General features: G+C 45.5%; 1 protein-coding gene across 4 annotated transcripts in view; it reads right to left on the bottom strand.

Moving 5' to 3' along the window:
- MIB2 (mindbomb E3 ubiquitin protein ligase 2) overlaps nt 1-16,687 on the bottom strand; it is a 38,880-nt gene that overhangs the window by 14,435 nt on the left and 7,758 nt on the right. For 3 of the 4 annotated variants that reach the window (XM_032131308.1, XM_032131310.1, XM_032131309.1), the window contains exons 2-7: nt 13,555-13,905; nt 12,666-12,837; nt 4,931-5,037; nt 3,041-3,235; nt 1,642-1,784; nt 96-203 (exon numbers count right to left, since the gene is read on the bottom strand). In XM_032131308.1, coding sequence (XP_031987199.1) covers nt 96-203; nt 1,642-1,784; nt 3,041-3,235; nt 4,931-5,037; nt 12,666-12,837; nt 13,555-13,801 — 972 coding nt within the window. In that variant the 5' untranslated portion in view covers nt 13,802-13,905. Of the gene's footprint in view, nt 1-95; nt 204-1,641; nt 1,785-3,040; nt 3,236-4,930; nt 5,038-5,348; nt 7,781-12,665; nt 12,838-13,554; nt 13,906-16,687 lie in introns of those variants that run through there. The other variant, XM_032131311.1, reaches the window with a different exon arrangement.

The following is a 16,687-nucleotide window of genomic DNA, read 5'->3' as shown; positions in this document are numbered from 1 at the left end:
ATGTTCCTTCAGCACCTGCTGGTGACACTCCGAGCCCTAACCCAGCAGGTTCAGTGACCTCCCTGCAGCATTCCCAGGCCAGGCCCAGCACCTACCTTGGTCAGGGCTCCAGGATGGAAAGTCCAGCGGGTCTCACTGTTGAACTGGACCCTCACGTCCCCTCTGTCTGTGATCCTGTGCACGGTCCCTGTCTGGCCAATGAACTTTGGATAGGAGGGGAAAAACAAAGAAAAAGCAAAAAAAGGAGGGAAAAGCCCCTAAATAAATCATGTTGCTTAATAGCGGGGAAAGAAGGCATCCAAGGCATAGGTGGCTAAATCACCCAGCATTTCCCATCCACAGTGCTCCCAAACCTGCTCTACATGAGATGCAACCGTTGTTTTTCTACAAAAGGAGGGGAAAGGCTCCTCTAAAAGCTCCTCTGAAGGAGCAGCGTATTGGGGGAGGAGGGGGATAGGAATACAGAGTGCAAAAATGCTTGAAAACGTGGCACAAATGGTCCTCCTTCCAAATGACAGAGGTGGGCAGGGATTCCAACATTGTTCTGCGTTATAAAATACCAGCAAGGCACAGTCTGGGAGGGGAAAAGGGGCATGGTACAGAAAACAAAATAAAACTGTGTGGTGCAGGGTTCTAGGTCTGCTGTTCTGGCAGGTTCTGAGCAGCTCATGGTTTATAAAGATGCAAAAAATGCCAGTTTCTGAGGTGACGGGAGGTTCCTGTTTCTCTGCTATCATCCCTCTCTACCCCTGCATTCCCCAACAACAGGAATTCAGGAGCACAGAGGTTTAACAACCAACAACAAACACAGCAACACCCAAAAACTACAGCTTTGGGGCTGTACTCCTTAGCTGGAATAAAAGAATTCATGGCTCCACTGGTAGCCTTGTTGAAGTTCATCAGAGAATACCAAGTCCCTGCCTGCCAGGCTGAAAAAAAACCCAAAAAAAGAGGCTGAGGCTCAGTTAGGAAATTTCCAGTTTAAAACTGAAATGGCAGAGTTTGCCTTGACATTTTAAAGCCTGATTTCAAAAAGTCTGCTCACCTGTAGGGCAGGTTGGGCCAGGATATGTATTTAACCTATCTTTTATAGTTTTATAGCATTTATTCATGCTATTCTACAGTAATAGGTGCTATTTCTAGCTTTATTTCCTCCACTCTCTGGGGTTTTTAGGACAACAGGTGACAGCAGACTGATGGCTATTCAATTTAAAGGGAAGACTAAGCTTCAAAAATACCATATGGGCTGAGAAATTCTTAGCCCTGGTCAGGGACAGAGCCTAGTGCTGACAAAACACATAACTTTCATTACCAGTAATGCACAGCACAAAAGAAGCCAAACAAGGAATGGATCCAGAACTCCAAAGAAAAGATCCGTGGCTCATTTAAAAACAAACAAACCAGCCATTATTATCTTTTTTTTTTTTTTTTCTTCCAAGACTTTTGCAGGGATCCACAAGGCCACTCTCATCCCAACAGAGCCTAAAAATAACTCTGACTCCAGTGTCCTATCACTAAAAATATCTGTATTTGTGATTCAGTTGACTTTAAGGTCACACAAAGATGTTCTGCTAACTTTCTGGGCGGTGCAGAATGAGGGAGAGGCTGGAATTGTATCCAGGGGAGTATCCAGGGACATACCTCGGCCATTTTGGGATTCCAGCCTCCGTGGCCCTCCTGCATCTCGCGCAGGATGTCGATGTCCAGCAGGCACTTCACCTTGTCCCCGTGCTGGAAGGGATGCCTGTCTGTGCTCTCCTTCCTCTGCAGCTCCGCTGGTTTCCCTGGGGACAACAAGGACAGCACCCGCAGGCATGCAGGGTGCAGTCACACACCTCAGCTTCGTTACAAGGGTTGAAAATTAACATTAATTGGGGCAGAATGGTGTAAACCCCTTTTCATGCCCTATACACTCTATAGGGCAGCACTATGCAGAGGAAGCAGTAGGATTTAACTCTAACTGGATATTAGTATGAATTAAACAGAAGCAGCTCTAAGAAGGCACATTTTGTTCCTCTGCAGAGCGGGGAATGCCTCTCAGGCCCTGGCAGACACCAGGAGCTGTTCTCAGCAATCCACTCACCCACAACTGCTGTTCAGACACACCCACACAGCACCCAAACTTAGTTCTCCCCTCCCCAGGCAGCCACAGAACTCACTCTGAGGAGTGCCTTGCCCGCCTACCCTTCCCATGCAGCCATACCCCTGGAATTAAGCTCCTCATCCAACCCTCCCCTCCCCTCATGCTCTTGCCAAACTGCTCGGGGAGAGAAAAGTCTGAGAAAGACAAATAAAAGTCTGCCTGGAAAGTTTTATCTGAAAAGTCTGATAAAAACCCTGATTCTGCTGCTGCAAACACAAAACCAGACCACTCTGTTTTCCTTCAGGGGAGCCAAAGATGGTCCCTAAACCTCACTAAAAAAACAACCCCACAACTAAATTACACCTGGGTAAAAAAAAAGCTTCAAGTCCAAAACCACAAGGAGTTTCCTTGGACTTAAGAGGAAAGGTGGATGGCAGCAAGTTGCCAATACAGACTTCACCTTTTCCCATCACTTTTTCTAATTTTTGGCTGTTCCGCTCTCCAAAGTCTCCCTTTGGTCACATTCCCCCCACTGAACACACTTTTGGCTCCACCAGGAAAGTGTTTTTTCTCTAAAAGCACAGTGAACAACAGCTTGTCTGAAGAATTAAAAGCTTTGGATGGACAAATTTGACCAAAGTGAGAGAAGCTGGATTCTCTGTAACAGAGTGGGAATTTCCTGCATTTCCAGCAGAAATTGTGTTCCTTGGGATACAACTGTGGGTAACTGATGGTTTTACCACCAAAAGGCCAAACTATTTCATCAACAACTCTGAGATCAAGCACCATGCTCACACACAAACCAAATTCTCTCAAATGATGCTTATTAACTGGGAACCTCAGAAAACCAGGAGGTGGTTTTATGTCTTCCACGCAAAATGGCTTCAGCGCCAAGGGCTGTGTGAATCACAACTTCTCAACACAGACTTCTCTCAGCAAAGGTTTGTCTCCACCCACCTAATTTTGGGAGATGCTCCTTGTAGTAGAAGCCCCCAGAAGCCTCCACGGTACATTTGAGGTCCACTTTTCCCTTGTGGCCCACCCTGTAAACGTTGGTGGTTCCATCTGCCCAGGTGACGCTGGCAACGCTGCGGCCGGTCTCCACGTCCCAGCCCCGGATATCGACCACGCGGCCGGTCTTACCTTCACCCCCTGAGGGGAAAAGAAGTGAAAATCAGGAAAACTGGATCATGAGACAACTCACTTTGACCAATTAGGAGGGAATCTCTGCGTTAAGTTTGTAGAAACCCAGCGAGATGCTCATTTTGGAATGGTTCTGTGGAGAATTCCTGGTGTGCAGGAGCATGGCCTAGTTAGGGAACACACACATGGTGTCATGGCACCACACTGTGGCAAGAAAAAAAACTCAGCAGTGCTGCAAAACCCACCCAGGATCTTTAAATCTCTCCCCGACACCAGCCAGGTGGAGAAACAGCAAATAAAATTTGTTTTCTTCAAATCCAGAACAGGAGGATGGATGTGTGGAGGTGAAGCTGGATGGGCACTGGGACGTGCTGTCATCCAAGAGACAACACTGAGCCTCATGAAGGCAGTCAGGGCTTGCAGGTTCCCAACCCCACTCTGCTGCCAAGTCACTCTGTGGTGCACTTGGGCAGGTCCCAACACTTCCCCAGGACTTCCCCAAACGGGGACAGCAACATCTGTCTCACTGAGGAACTTCTGATTGTCTGCAAAGTCCTGCAATTTAACAGCTCAAAGGAGCTGAATTCCTCATCTAGCAGCTCATCTGAAAAGCACAATGCAAACATTGGGTTTTGGTGTCAGTTCTATCCATGACACGGCTGTGGATGGACACAGCTCCACCAAAACCATGCTCATGGGAGACCAGCTGAGGGCTGGATTTGGGGTTCCTCTCACTGCTCCTGCTCAGGGAGCTGCTTTCAGGTCACCACCACCAGAAGCAGCACAAGTCTCAGACATGTAAATGCTGCTCTGATCTCAAAAGGATGGATAAGCTGTATTGAGCATAAGCTGCTTTTGCTCTCAGACCCTGCAAGTATCCATGTACTCCACTGAACCCAGAGCTGCAATAAATGGCAGAGTCAACTTTGGAAACCTTTGAACTTCTGACTTAATTCTTAAGGGGCAAAAGGAGCTGTACACATCACAGTGTGTGTCCAGGGCTCTGGGACAAACGGGCAGGAAAGCTTCCTCAGCCCTGGAGCACCACACAGAAATGCTATCAGTGAACTGGGGACAGGCATTACACCCCAAAAACAGCTTTTAAAAGGCTTTTCTGTCTCACTGCATTTTCAGCCTGAAGGTTTCAATTCCTACAGAAAGCAGCAACCACTCTCCAGGAACCACAGAGTCCTTCATCAGTGCACCATGTGAAACCCTCCTTATAGAGAATTTCTCCTCACTGTTCTCAAAAGTATCCAAACAAGGACATTCCACAGAATTCCAAAAGAAAATGGATACTGTACACAAAGTCAGATAAACCTTCCACTATCAATTAAAGCTTTTTCAGGAAAAGAGGGGTCTTTATTTTCTTGTAACATGGTGTGCATTTACAATTTTACACAAGAACTTCCAGGATGGTTCCCAGAGGTTTTCACATCTATGAAAAGAAAAGCAGCAAAACTTCCTTCCCACACCCTGAATGAAGGCACACATTTATGTCAGACATGTGACAAATAATACAAGAAAACAAGGTGTATTTAATGCTCTAAAGAACAGGAACCTGCATCACCTGACCAGCTCCCCTAGAAGCTGCTGCTTAGCACATGGATTTTCAACCAGCAATTTGCAAAAATAAAATATTATATATATATATCTTTTAAAAAATCAAATGGTGTTTTACAGGATATCCCAAAAGCAGCTTACCATCCTGGTTACCCCACTCCCAGTCAGGCCCACGGACCACTTTAGCCCCCTGGAAAGTCCCTTTTAATGTGATGCGAGTCAAATTCTGTCGAGGGCTCACTAGGACCCTGAAAAAACAGAATAAGAGAAAACAAATGAATTTTTTGTTGTTACAGACACTGATAAAGCTCTGTTCCAGCTGAGGGCTGTCACATGAGGACCATCCTTCACTTTAGGGCAGTGGACATTACTAGGGTGGCCCTGCATGGAGGCACTAATGGAGCTCAGCACATTCTATAACCTGAAAAGCAGAGATTAGACCAGCAGTGCTGTGGCTGGACCATTCCCAGTCTGCCACAGACCTTCCCACCTGCCCTGCACCCCACATCCCCAGCACAGACCCCGCTCCAGCTGAAGGAAAAAGGAAAAAGGTACCTACGTGATAGTGAACAGGGGGTCTGATGTCCTGTTAAAGCAGCTCCCAATTCCCATAATGTCACAGCAGCCTCTCTGCTGGCTCTGTGTGTGCTGTCCCCAGGCTGGCACAAAGCCTTCTCATGAGTCACCAAGCCACCAAAACCCACGAGGACCTGCCTGGTTGCTCACCCAGGGTGCAATCCCCTTTTCTAGGTGACTGCAAAAGTGCCCCAATCCATGCCCATGGAGCCTGACAGGCTCTTGGCAGCTCCCAGCCCAGACAGAGCAACCCAAGTTCAGCAGCTGTTCCCCAGGGCAAGGGGAGGGGAAGCTTCTCGGGGGTAGGGCTGACCTCAGAACACTGTAATTATTTCCCATCTAATACCTCCAGAGGGAAGGTGGAGACTGAGGAGGATAAAAAGCTTATGCTTGAACTTACTGTTTACTTATCCACCAAATGCTTAAGTCTTTTACCTTTCTTAACCTGCTAACAGAGCTCCCACCTGTGGTTTACAACCCCATGTGTTTAAAAAGAGGGAGAGATTATTTATGCCTTGCTCTTATGATCATTGAACGTTCATTACCCAGACTGGAGCTCAAAAGGAGGAAGATGAAGGCCCTGTATTTGGATGGCTGAGATTTTGTCTGGTTTAAGCACTATCAAGGCTGGATATTGTTATGAAAGAAGATAATGACAGTGGAGGGAAAAGCTCAGCTAAAAAGAGACACTGATCAGCATTCATTTTATTGCACTGTGTCAGGCACTACAGACTGGCTTCAAAAACCAGCATGGATTTGGGTACAGCCTCTGAAAGAGCTTAGATGTTCTCACTGTATTTTGTTCAATGCTTTTCTAATAATTTATCAAAGACGTGTTAGCCAAGCCCTGAGACAAAGTGATAAAAATACACTTCTCTCCTATAAACCCTTCTCTCACAAGGGATGGGATTCAATGCAAAGATTCTTAGTGATAGTAAAATAAAGCCCTGAGTTAAGCTTAAGATGTTTAAATAGCGAAATATCCACCACTCATTCTATTCTTGGAATAAGTTCCCTTTTTGGATACTCACACAACAGTAGTCATTCCCCAGCTCAACATTCTCACATTATTAACCCGCCACTTCCTCTGAAATTTGTGGTTGGGGACCAAAAAAACAAAGCTGAGCAGTTCAGAAAGCTGAGCTTGCTTAAAGCAGGGAAATGTAAAGAAATTCCATCTCCTGTCCTGCTGAAATACTGGGGGCCACCCACCAGAACTGTCCTCGTTCCCCAGCCTCACCAAAATTCTGACCCCGCTTTAAACCACTGCTGACCAGCACCCCCAAAGAGTGATGCAAGCACCAGATGTCCTGAGCCAATGATTCTTATAAAGGTTTTAATCTAACTCAAAATGTTTTGCTCCAAATACTGGCTAACAACCAAAGTTACTCAGAGTGCTGCAAAAATACCCCCGGGATAAATTTAATCACTGTGATACTGCCTTTAATAACAACGTTAATTATGACAGCACAAGTCTGCAGCCGTTTCTGCCCTACAAATTCCAAGGATATTAAATTACTGTCGAGCCCAGAAAGCACTTGGGAGCATGTACTGTACAGAATGAAGTTATGGCTCTCTCCAGCATGCTGGGAACCACTCCCTGGGGATGTGGCTTCTCTGAGGTGCTTATTTGGCTTCTGACATCCTTGAGAACTCTGCTCCAGCATCTGGAACAGCAGCATCACCCCTGCTTTAGAGAGAGGGATGGGAGATCCAAATCAACTGATCTGGAGAAATTTACACAAAAACTACTTTTAACTTGCAGCAGCAAGTCAGAGCTCCTTCACACCAGGCCTGGTTGATGTTTTGTGAGATTTTTCTGCTGCAGAAAGTTCTCATCTAAAGAAATAAACACAATGAAGGAGACTGGGAAGTACAAGGGATGGTCACCCTGTAAGGTGGCAGGCCATAAATATCACAGTAATCCCTTCAGAAAGGCACAGCTCTAAACCAGAGTTTCAACTTGTGGGAGACACAAACCCACATCCCTCCCAGGACACACAAAGATCCACCTCCAGAAAAGCCAACACGAAAACCCTGCAGGAACTACAGGTAAAACTGACCTCAATGCAAGAAATCCCAGTTTTTCTAATCCCCCCCAGCAAAGCTTTTCCTGAAGCACTTCCAGCAAAGGATAAAGGAAGGCGGTTCTGACAGATGGTTGCTGGTTGCTCAAGCAGGAATCAGACTAAGACAAGGATGCTGGAGAGGGATCAGGATCACAAAAACCTATTTCAGGAACTGTCTTTACCCAGATTTTTTTCCTTTTCAATCCTCTCCTTCCTTCACAAGGCACAGTTCTTCACAAAACCAGCTGTATCTTTATAACACATCTTTATAAGTAAAAGCTGTGGTTTTTGGTAACTCCCAAAGTAACGTGGATCAAATCCTGTTCTGGGAAGCCACAGCAGGGAAGGTTTCAGACCAAGGCTACTAAATGGGAAGTAAAAAGGTTCCTGCAGGCAGTTTTTCACAACTGTGCCCTCAGAGAGGTTCATACAGAGCCCTTAAAGGCAGAATATTGCACTGAGAAGATGCAGAAGCACCATGGAGCACATGGAGTGAAAATGTCTTGTTATCATCCTTCAAACATCAATATTAGTTCAAAACCCAGGCTAAAGCTGGTTTAGTGAAGGTTTCTCTCGCTTGCAGTTTTGATCATGTAATTCCAGAAAAGATAAAGATAAAATATGCCATTGAAACACAATCCCTGTTCCACAAATCAAACAGAATAATCCAAACTGCACAAGGGAAGCCCCAGTGTGGCAATAATAATACAATAATACAAGAAAACAAGGCATATTTAATGCTCTAAAGAACAGGAACCTGCATCACCTGACCAGCTCCCCTAGAAGCTGTTGCTTAGCACATGGATTTTCAACCAGCATTTTTCAAAAATAAAACATTATATATATATATATCTTTTTAAAAAGATATATATATATATATATATATAAAAAATATGTTTGGAGCTTTTTAAAGAGGCACAGGCAATTTATCTGGCAAATAATGGTGGGTTTTTTCCTAAAGGAAAATGATACAAATTCATTGAAAGAAAAAAAAATTATAAATTAATAGAAATAAATTCATTCATACTTCATGAGCACTTCGCTACAAGTCAGGAAATAAAAACGTCAGCACAGAAGAGTCGCATTCAATTCCAAATATTCCTCACCCAAATTTCTTAGCTTAAACTGCCACTGCGTAAATACCACAAGTTGAGGAGGTTACTATGTAAATAAACCTGCATCCCTGCATTGCCCAGTAATCAAACACCCAGCAGTTGTCACTCAGCTGCTGGATTAGTTCAGCTCTCAGTATAAGCAGCCACAGATGGGAGGTTGGATCATTAAAGCTGCCTTGAATGGGTCTGCACTGCACAGACCTAAATCAGAGCACGCACTTGTTCCTGGATCTGATTTCCAAATCCAGCTGGTAACTCCACCAGACAGAGCTGGTTTAAGAATTACAGATGAAAATAACTGCAATCTCTGTTTTGACTACAGGATAAAACACAATGAGAGAAAATATTTGTATTTCTTATGCCTGATTACACAAAACATTTCCCTGTGCAGCTCGCTGGCTCCTCCAGCTCCATTGTTTGCCAGGAAAGAAAAAAAAACCAGGGCTTGTGAAAAACTATTGAGGTTGTGATTTATTGGTGAGTGAAGGCTAGAAAATAGCCTGGGTAAAATGCACCACATCTGAAATTCAACCGAGCGCCACCCCTGAGCAGGGGATCCAAATGCCAGCGCTGCATGGGAATACCACAACACTAACATTTTGTATGAGATTATCTCAGGCTCGATTATTTGCAGAACTCACCAGAGTGTGCCTGACTTTTGCAGCCCTAATATAAACTTGATGAGCTTTGCTTTGCTGCCCTGCTCACAGACACTGATTTATCTTCCAATTACTAAGCACATATTCAGCAAATAGGTACAACAACCCTGAGAAAAGCTCTTCAGTAAAACTGAGCTGTTCCATCCTTTTAAGCCAAGGATGAGAGCCTCTCCCACAACAGCCATAAAATTCAAACCAAACAAGACCAATAAAAATAACAAATCAGGAGGTCAGGAAGAGATTACCTCAAACAGCAAAAGTTAAAAAGAAAATCAGCATTTCCTGTCACCTAAAGTTCAAACTCAGGTCATTTAAAGACCTGAAATAGCCTTCAGGTAAAGGTGTCTTCAAAGCCTCTTTAGAAAACTGATTGGGAACCCTCTGCAGTGTCTGTCTGGGGTTAAATCCTCCTAAATCCTGGGATTAGTGACCTGCTACAAACAGGGATGTGTTGGCCTTGCCTGGTTCAGGTGGCCAGTGGTGGCTCTGGCAGCAACAGCAGGGATTTGGGAAGAACCAAAGGATCCCCATTCCCAGAGAAAGGAGGTGGGAGAATCCTGGTATCTAAAGGAGACTCATCCTGGATTTCACAGCCACTCAACAACAAAACCCAAATCCACACAGCATTTACCACGTCTTCTTAAATACTCTGATTTTCTCTTTTTGTCCCTAGGGAACTGCCAAAGGTTTTATCTTCTACTTTATTTAGAAGGAAAAAAAAAAATTAAAAAAAAAGCAAAAAGAAAAAGAGAGATGAGTGATCTAAGCAATAGTCAGTGAGTCATAAGCAGGCAATTTCTGCTCTCCCAAAAGGATGCTGCAGTGCCTAAGGCAAAGTGTCTGCACAGCTCAGACCTCCCTTATTCCAAAGAAATCCTCTCCTTGGCATTGATCAAAGGTGATCCGTGCCCTTTGTTTCACATCAGGGCATTCCATTCTCAATGCAGAGCACTCTCCAAACCCTGGACCGACAAATCACAGGGCTACATTTGCATTAAAGCAAAATCTTCCCACTGCTTCCTGCCCCTGCACTGCAAGGCATTTCTGAGTAAAAGGGTTTTCATCTGCCAGCTCCCTGTGTGAAAGCTGCAGAAAACACCCATTTGTTGCAGTTATTGTGCCACCCTCGGTCAAATCCTGAAACCAAACCCATTTGTGACAACCTGTTTGCTCCAAAAGCTGAGTGACTTCCAAGAACCACAACGTGAACCTTTCATTCATCTTTAAAACCGCAGCTTTCCACAACGGGGAGCTTCTTCCTTGCAACTTCCTAACTCCTCTCCATCCCAAAACTCAGCTGGAATCAATACCTGCCACACAGCAACAGCAGGAAAGGTGTTCCATTATCCAATTACAACTGCTGGTTTATCCTTGCCCCTTATGGAGGCTCCCAGAAATCACTGCCATGCCTGACAGGCCCATGCTGTGTCTCTTATTCTTTTCTTTTTTTTAATTTCTATTTTTATCAGCTGCTTGCTATTCTGAAGATCCTTATTCCTGCTAACACACAGCAAAGTAAATCAGAATAATGCTCATTTTATGAAGACTTGGTATCAGGCACTCTGGCCTATGTTTAGAGTTCTTTTTGTCACATAAAGTTGATTTATATCACATTTTCTCTAACCACTCATCCAGCCACACTCATAGAAAAAAAAATTTAAAAGGGCAAAAGCATTTAGGGAAAAAAAAAAAAACCCAACCCAGCCAAAAAGCCACCAAAGCACCATCAGACATCACATTCTGCTCTGCACCTCCAAAGAGCTCTCCAGTGCTTCCACGACATTCCAGAGTGGTGCTGCAGTTTCTGGGAAAGTCAAACAATTCACACAGGACAGCTCTGGCCCTGGCAAGTTTGCTGGCCATCCTCCAAGCTCTCTTTTTCACCCTGACAGCAAGAACTGCACTGCCCAGTTCCAGCAGCAGCCCGGGCACAGGCAGAGACAAGCCTTGGGAGGGAAAATTGTTCTTTTTACATCCTCCACCACCCAGATTGCTCAGAAAAAAGGAACAAGTTCTGCAGAGGATGAGTCCTGAGGAGAAATTACCTAGAAATCTGCCTTTTGATCCAGGACAGCATTCCAGGTGCTCCTGGAGAAGGTCAGGTCCCTGCTGCCCAAAGGATTTCCCACCTGCAGGGTTGAGAAATCCCCAGCACAGGGCAGAAAATTGGGGCTGCTCTGCAGCAGTGCCTTTTTCTCTCTCTTTTTTTTTTAATTTAAATGTGAGTAAAATGATGTACCTTAAACTCAAATAAAAGACGCAAGCAGGCATCCCTGAGTAACTACTTGGAGATAACTCCGTTATTAATAGAAAGAGAAAAAGCCCCCACATGTCTATTTTTATAGAGATGTGTATTTTTATAGATACACCAAATTGTGAGGCTCATTTCACAGTAGGAGCTGGCTGGCTTGTCATATTAACACAAGCTCCAGAAACACCCTAATCTGGTGGATAAACACAAGCCTCAAAGCTCAGGGGGGAGATTGTCTGGCCAGCAGCATCCCTCCTCTGCTAGGACTCGGAATTCTGGCTCAACCAACGCTGGCACCACTCTGGCAATCAGCTCCAGGCAGAGCTTCCCACATGGCAGGAAAAGCAGCTGCAAATCCCAAATCCCACACTGCTGCCTTTAGCACAGTAATTACACTTTTCATTCCACAGATGGATGCAAGGCACAGTGATATTTTCAAAAACATTAAAAAAAAAGGAAAAAAAAAAAGAAAATCAATGACAGAGATAAGCTGATTTCTTATTCCTTCTCCTGAAGGCAAGAGGATTACATGATTCATCTTCATGCCCACTTTAGGAGGTGCAAATAAAAGTATTTTTGAGCCTGTTTTTGAGTTCTTCCTCAGGACAGGAGAACAGATCTCTCATGTTTTGGCAAATCATGGAGGAGCATAAAATTACAGATGCTGTTCCACAGGCATCAGTGCAGCAGTCACCTCCAAAAAAATTCATGTGCAGAGCAGGAGAAAGTGCTGCCTCTTCAGCAAATAGACCCCAAGAATAAATCAACAATTTGGGAATGTAAGATCCCTGTCAGCCTCCCTGAGGCCTGAGAACAGCAAGTAGCAAAGCAAATCTAGGAAATTATTTATTTGGGGTGGGGGGGGTGAGAAAGAGAAAAACCAGAGCAGAAATCATTCTTTTGTCACTTTATAAAAACACTCTGCAGATTTCTGTTTGCTGCCCTTTTTTTCAAGCAGCTTCATAAAAAACTAAGCATAATTCTATAGAACAAACTTTTCTGGTCGTTCCACCCAATCAGCAAAAATTGAGCACTGCCCCATAAATTTACAGGAATTTCTTTATAAATCACACAGACGTGTACAAGTTAGGTTGTACTGTTGTTGCTGGGTTATTCTGCACACCCCAGGGGTGCACAGAGGAGGTTTTGGAGAGCATTAGGATGGAACTGAGCCCCCTAAATCTGCTGAGGGTGCAGTGGACTCACGGCTGGGAGTGAGCAGTCTCGTAGCGCTCGAAGGAGTGGGACAGGTCGTGTTTGTTGTTCATGTAGCACTGGGTGCACAGGTCGTAGTCAAAGCACATTTTGCATTTCCACCTCATGCCTCGGATGCCGTGCTTCTTGCAGCAGTCACAGATGATGTTGGGGTGACGGACGCCTAGGGGAGCAAAAGAGAATGGGAGATCCACACAAATTCCAGGGAAAACCAGGTTCTTAGAACCACCTTTCCAGAAAAAGACCTTTCACTGAGCCAAGGAAAAGCACAAGTACTTCACAATGCACCTAGAAATCCTGTCAGCCCTCTGTTCACCTCTTTCCAGCTTCTTACACTCCCATTTTTTATCCCACTCATACCTAAAGTAAATATCTCTGCTCCTTACAGCACGAATACTGCTCATGGAAGAGTGCAGCTGTGTTTCTAAGGAGAAATTATTTAAGGGCTAGAAAACCCTGGCACAACTGTCCTGAATGAACCTACTCCTCTAGTCCACACTTTACAGAATTAGGGCACACAACTGTAAAGGGGACTTGAAAGAAACTTGATGAATGTGTGTTTTGAAGGAGGGAAAAAAATCGTGTATGGAAGGTGATGCAATAATACACTGTGAAGTGGTATGTGTAATATGAAATATCCACATTAGGGCCTCTCCTCCTAAAGCCATGTCTGCAGAATGACAAACTCAGTGGAAGTGTTCAGCTCACAGATGGAAAGAGGAGGAAAGCAGAGCCTTTGCACAGAGGGAAACAGGAATGTCCTGGCCATGCACAGGCTGAGTGTGCTCTGCCCACAGGTGCCAAAGGCTGTCCCAGCACATGGGACAGGGGCAGGAGGTGGCTTTGCCAGTGGCTGTGCCCCTGTCCTGGCCCTGCTCACCTATCTGGGCGTTGTCATAGAGCAGGAGGTCGTAAGCCCCCTGGAAGCCCGTGCGATAGTTGGTTCTGTTGCCCTGATCCCACTGCACCACCACGGTCTTGTCCGGCGTGGTGGGGCTGCCCGTCCGGCCGATCTCCACCACGGTGCCCACGTTGCCCTCGCCGCTGTCCTGGCTGCCCCACTTCCAGTCCACTCCACGGACTACCCGCATCCCGACCTGCATGCTGGCATGGGGGTCCAGGTCCATGGATCTGCACAGCAAACCCTAAAACTCCTCCTCGAGAGGGGTCTCGGAGACGGGCGGGATCAGTGGCAGCACTCGCGGCGTCGTGGGCAGCATGGTCAGCACACCTGGAAATACAACAGGAATTTAGGTGATGCCACTCCACACATGGCATTTCCCCCCAGAAGGATCTGGCTGCAGAAAAAGCCCGACCTGCTGAGCAGAGAAATCTCTGTTTTATTCAAAACTGGGATTCTCACAGCTTGAGCACTGATGAGAATGATAAAAAAAACCAACCAGGCTTCCAAGGCTCATCAGCATCTGCAATAATATCCAAAAAACTTGTCCCAGAGTACTGTGAATGAGGGAAGAGAACTGGGAAAGGAGTCTTTACAAAATTCCAGTACCAGCCCTTGATTCCAAACTCAGGAATAAGCACAACAGCCACCAGAGACACAACAGCAGCAGACAAACAAGCACAGTAAATAAAATGGAAAGAAATTACCAAGAAAACACCAGCAGCACGATTTTAGCAATAAAATTCAATCTCAGTCTATTTTTCAGGAAGTCTCCTCACACGCATCTTATGTGAATACTGCACTGTTGAGTTTCACTTGCCCTTCAAGCCAGTTTTGGTTTTGATTTGAGGATACAGGAACTTTTAAAACTTGAAAGAAACGTTTGTCCGTTTCCCCCAAGTAACCGCAGTTTTTCAAAAACATGGCCAACGTCACAATAATTTCAGCCTTTTCCTGTTATGTATCGACGAGCTACAGCAGGAACAGGGAAGGGCTATTGCTCAGCCTGCAATAAACCCAGCAGATTTAGTGCTGGGATCAGTGAGACAGGGACAGCCTTCCCAAGTGTTGCCATGACAATGGGTAAATGAGGTGAACACCACACAGATGCAGCACATCCTCAATTCTGAATTAAATCAAACAGATTCTTAAACAGATTCTCAAATCCCTCTTTCTCTCTTTACCAGCACAACAAGACAGAGGAGTGTGGCTTCCAATATGCAGAGCCTGGAAAAATCTCCTGTAGCATCCTCAGGCATCCCTGGGTCTCCCTCTTCCTCCTGAGCTATCCAGAACATTCAGATTTCCTCAAAACTTGAAAAAAAAGGCCCAAGAGGATGCCAAGGGATGAATAAAGCAGACGCTACAAGCAAAGCTCCCCCAGTGCCACGACACAGGGCCAGCTCAGCCCAGGATGAGGAGCTGGTCCAGCTGAGGGGATGTGCTCAGCCCCAGCTGCAGGAGCAGCTCTGGACCCTGGGACGCGTTGTCAACGCTCCCACCTACCAATAAAAGCAAATGAAACCACCAAGCCCTAAAAATAAACCCATCCTCCAGCCAAACATCCTCTTTTGAATGCATGGAGGAGTCGTTTGATGCAAAATCACACTTCCAGCGTGCAGCATGAGCCTGATTCCTGCTCAGCTTTAGCATCTCTGCAGCTTCAGCCTCTCCCTGCCACGCATGGCTGTGACATCCAAACACCTGTCACACGAGAACAGCATCAAACCCAGCTGTCCTTGTGAACTTCACATCATCTTTGCTTCTAATCATCACTAAAAGTTGCCCTGGGCGAGTCTTTCATTTGTTTTTGTGGGGGTGGATGGAACATTGCTGAGTTGAAGGTGCACCAGTGTTTACTGTCTTTATGAGAGCAGGAATTATCAACGAATATCCTTTTTAGAAAGCTCTGCAGAGCCTAGTGAGATCTTCCCTCTTCCTCCAGATCACAGATGAATAAAATGGACTATTTATTGCTCCAACTAAGAGGCAGAACTGCTTTTTTTTAAAGGCTGCTACGAACCAGTCAAGCAGAGAAAACAAATGGGAACATCCAACAACGCAAAAGGTACAAGAGAAGCACAATTTAATCATTGTTACAGGGCTTTTCCTTAAAGAGAACCACCACAACCCCTTCCTGTTTCATCCCAAGGAATCCCATGCTTAGGGAAGGAAGCAACAAATTCCACAGGGTATTAGGTGGGGATAGAGGGCTGCTCCCCAGCCTTCAGAGTTTTCTGCCATTTCACTGGGCCTTCTTCCTCTCCCCAGGAATGAATGAACCATCACAGGCTTAGAACTCTCAGCATTCCAAGGAAGGCAATGCCAGCTCCAGCAATTATCGATCAAAGAACATTCCAGGCGGTGCCACAAACCCATAAAACGCAAATCCCTACAGTATAAAGGAGGATAATCCCTCCCTACCTGAAAAGAGCAGAGCAGGCTGGCACTGACACATCCTGGCAAGTGCCCAACAGAGAATCCCGACAGCAGAGCCAACCCTGTGTCCCAGAAAGGCAAACCCACACCTTCCCTGTGCACCTTCCCACAAATTTTGGATGCTGCTGGAGCTCAGCTGCACACTTGTGATGCTGAATGCTTTTGAAGGAGCTGTCAGGGCTGCAAAAACCACCACCAGTCCCTTGCTGGCTGATCTGAGGATGCCTTCCTAATGCGAATATTCCATTTTCCACACAAGAACGCACCAAGTGCATCCTGCATTCCCATCTCCTCTGCAGGGGCGATGCAGAACAGGAGGAAAGGGCTGTTCAAAATCTTTACGAGATTAATTAAGCGCTCTTGTGGTCTGAGCCTTGCCAGAGCAGCATTATTGACTTCCTAAGTGGAAATGTTTCACTCACTGAAGCAAATACTCCTCCCTTGATGCTGCCTGGGCCATAATTATTCCAGGGAAGGACAGGTATACCTGCCAGAAATGATTCACAGAGAAAACATCGCTTTCCCATGGGAATTTCAAGGAACCATGAACAAATAATCCATTCTAAGAAAAGCAGATTTCTGAATCCTGATCTAACATTCCGACCTTGCCTACTGTAACACAGGAAAGAGCAGCCTAGCTGTAATCTGTGAGTCCAGCTTTAGGAAATCCCAC

The sequence above is a fragment of the Corvus moneduloides genome, chromosome 22 (genome assembly GCF_009650955.1).
Source record: "Corvus moneduloides isolate bCorMon1 chromosome 22, bCorMon1.pri, whole genome shotgun sequence".
NCBI classification, from domain to species: domain Eukaryota; kingdom Metazoa; phylum Chordata; class Aves; order Passeriformes; family Corvidae; genus Corvus; species Corvus moneduloides.
Note: the sequence above shows the minus strand (reverse complement) of the source record. Positions and strands in the feature narration are given on the sequence as shown.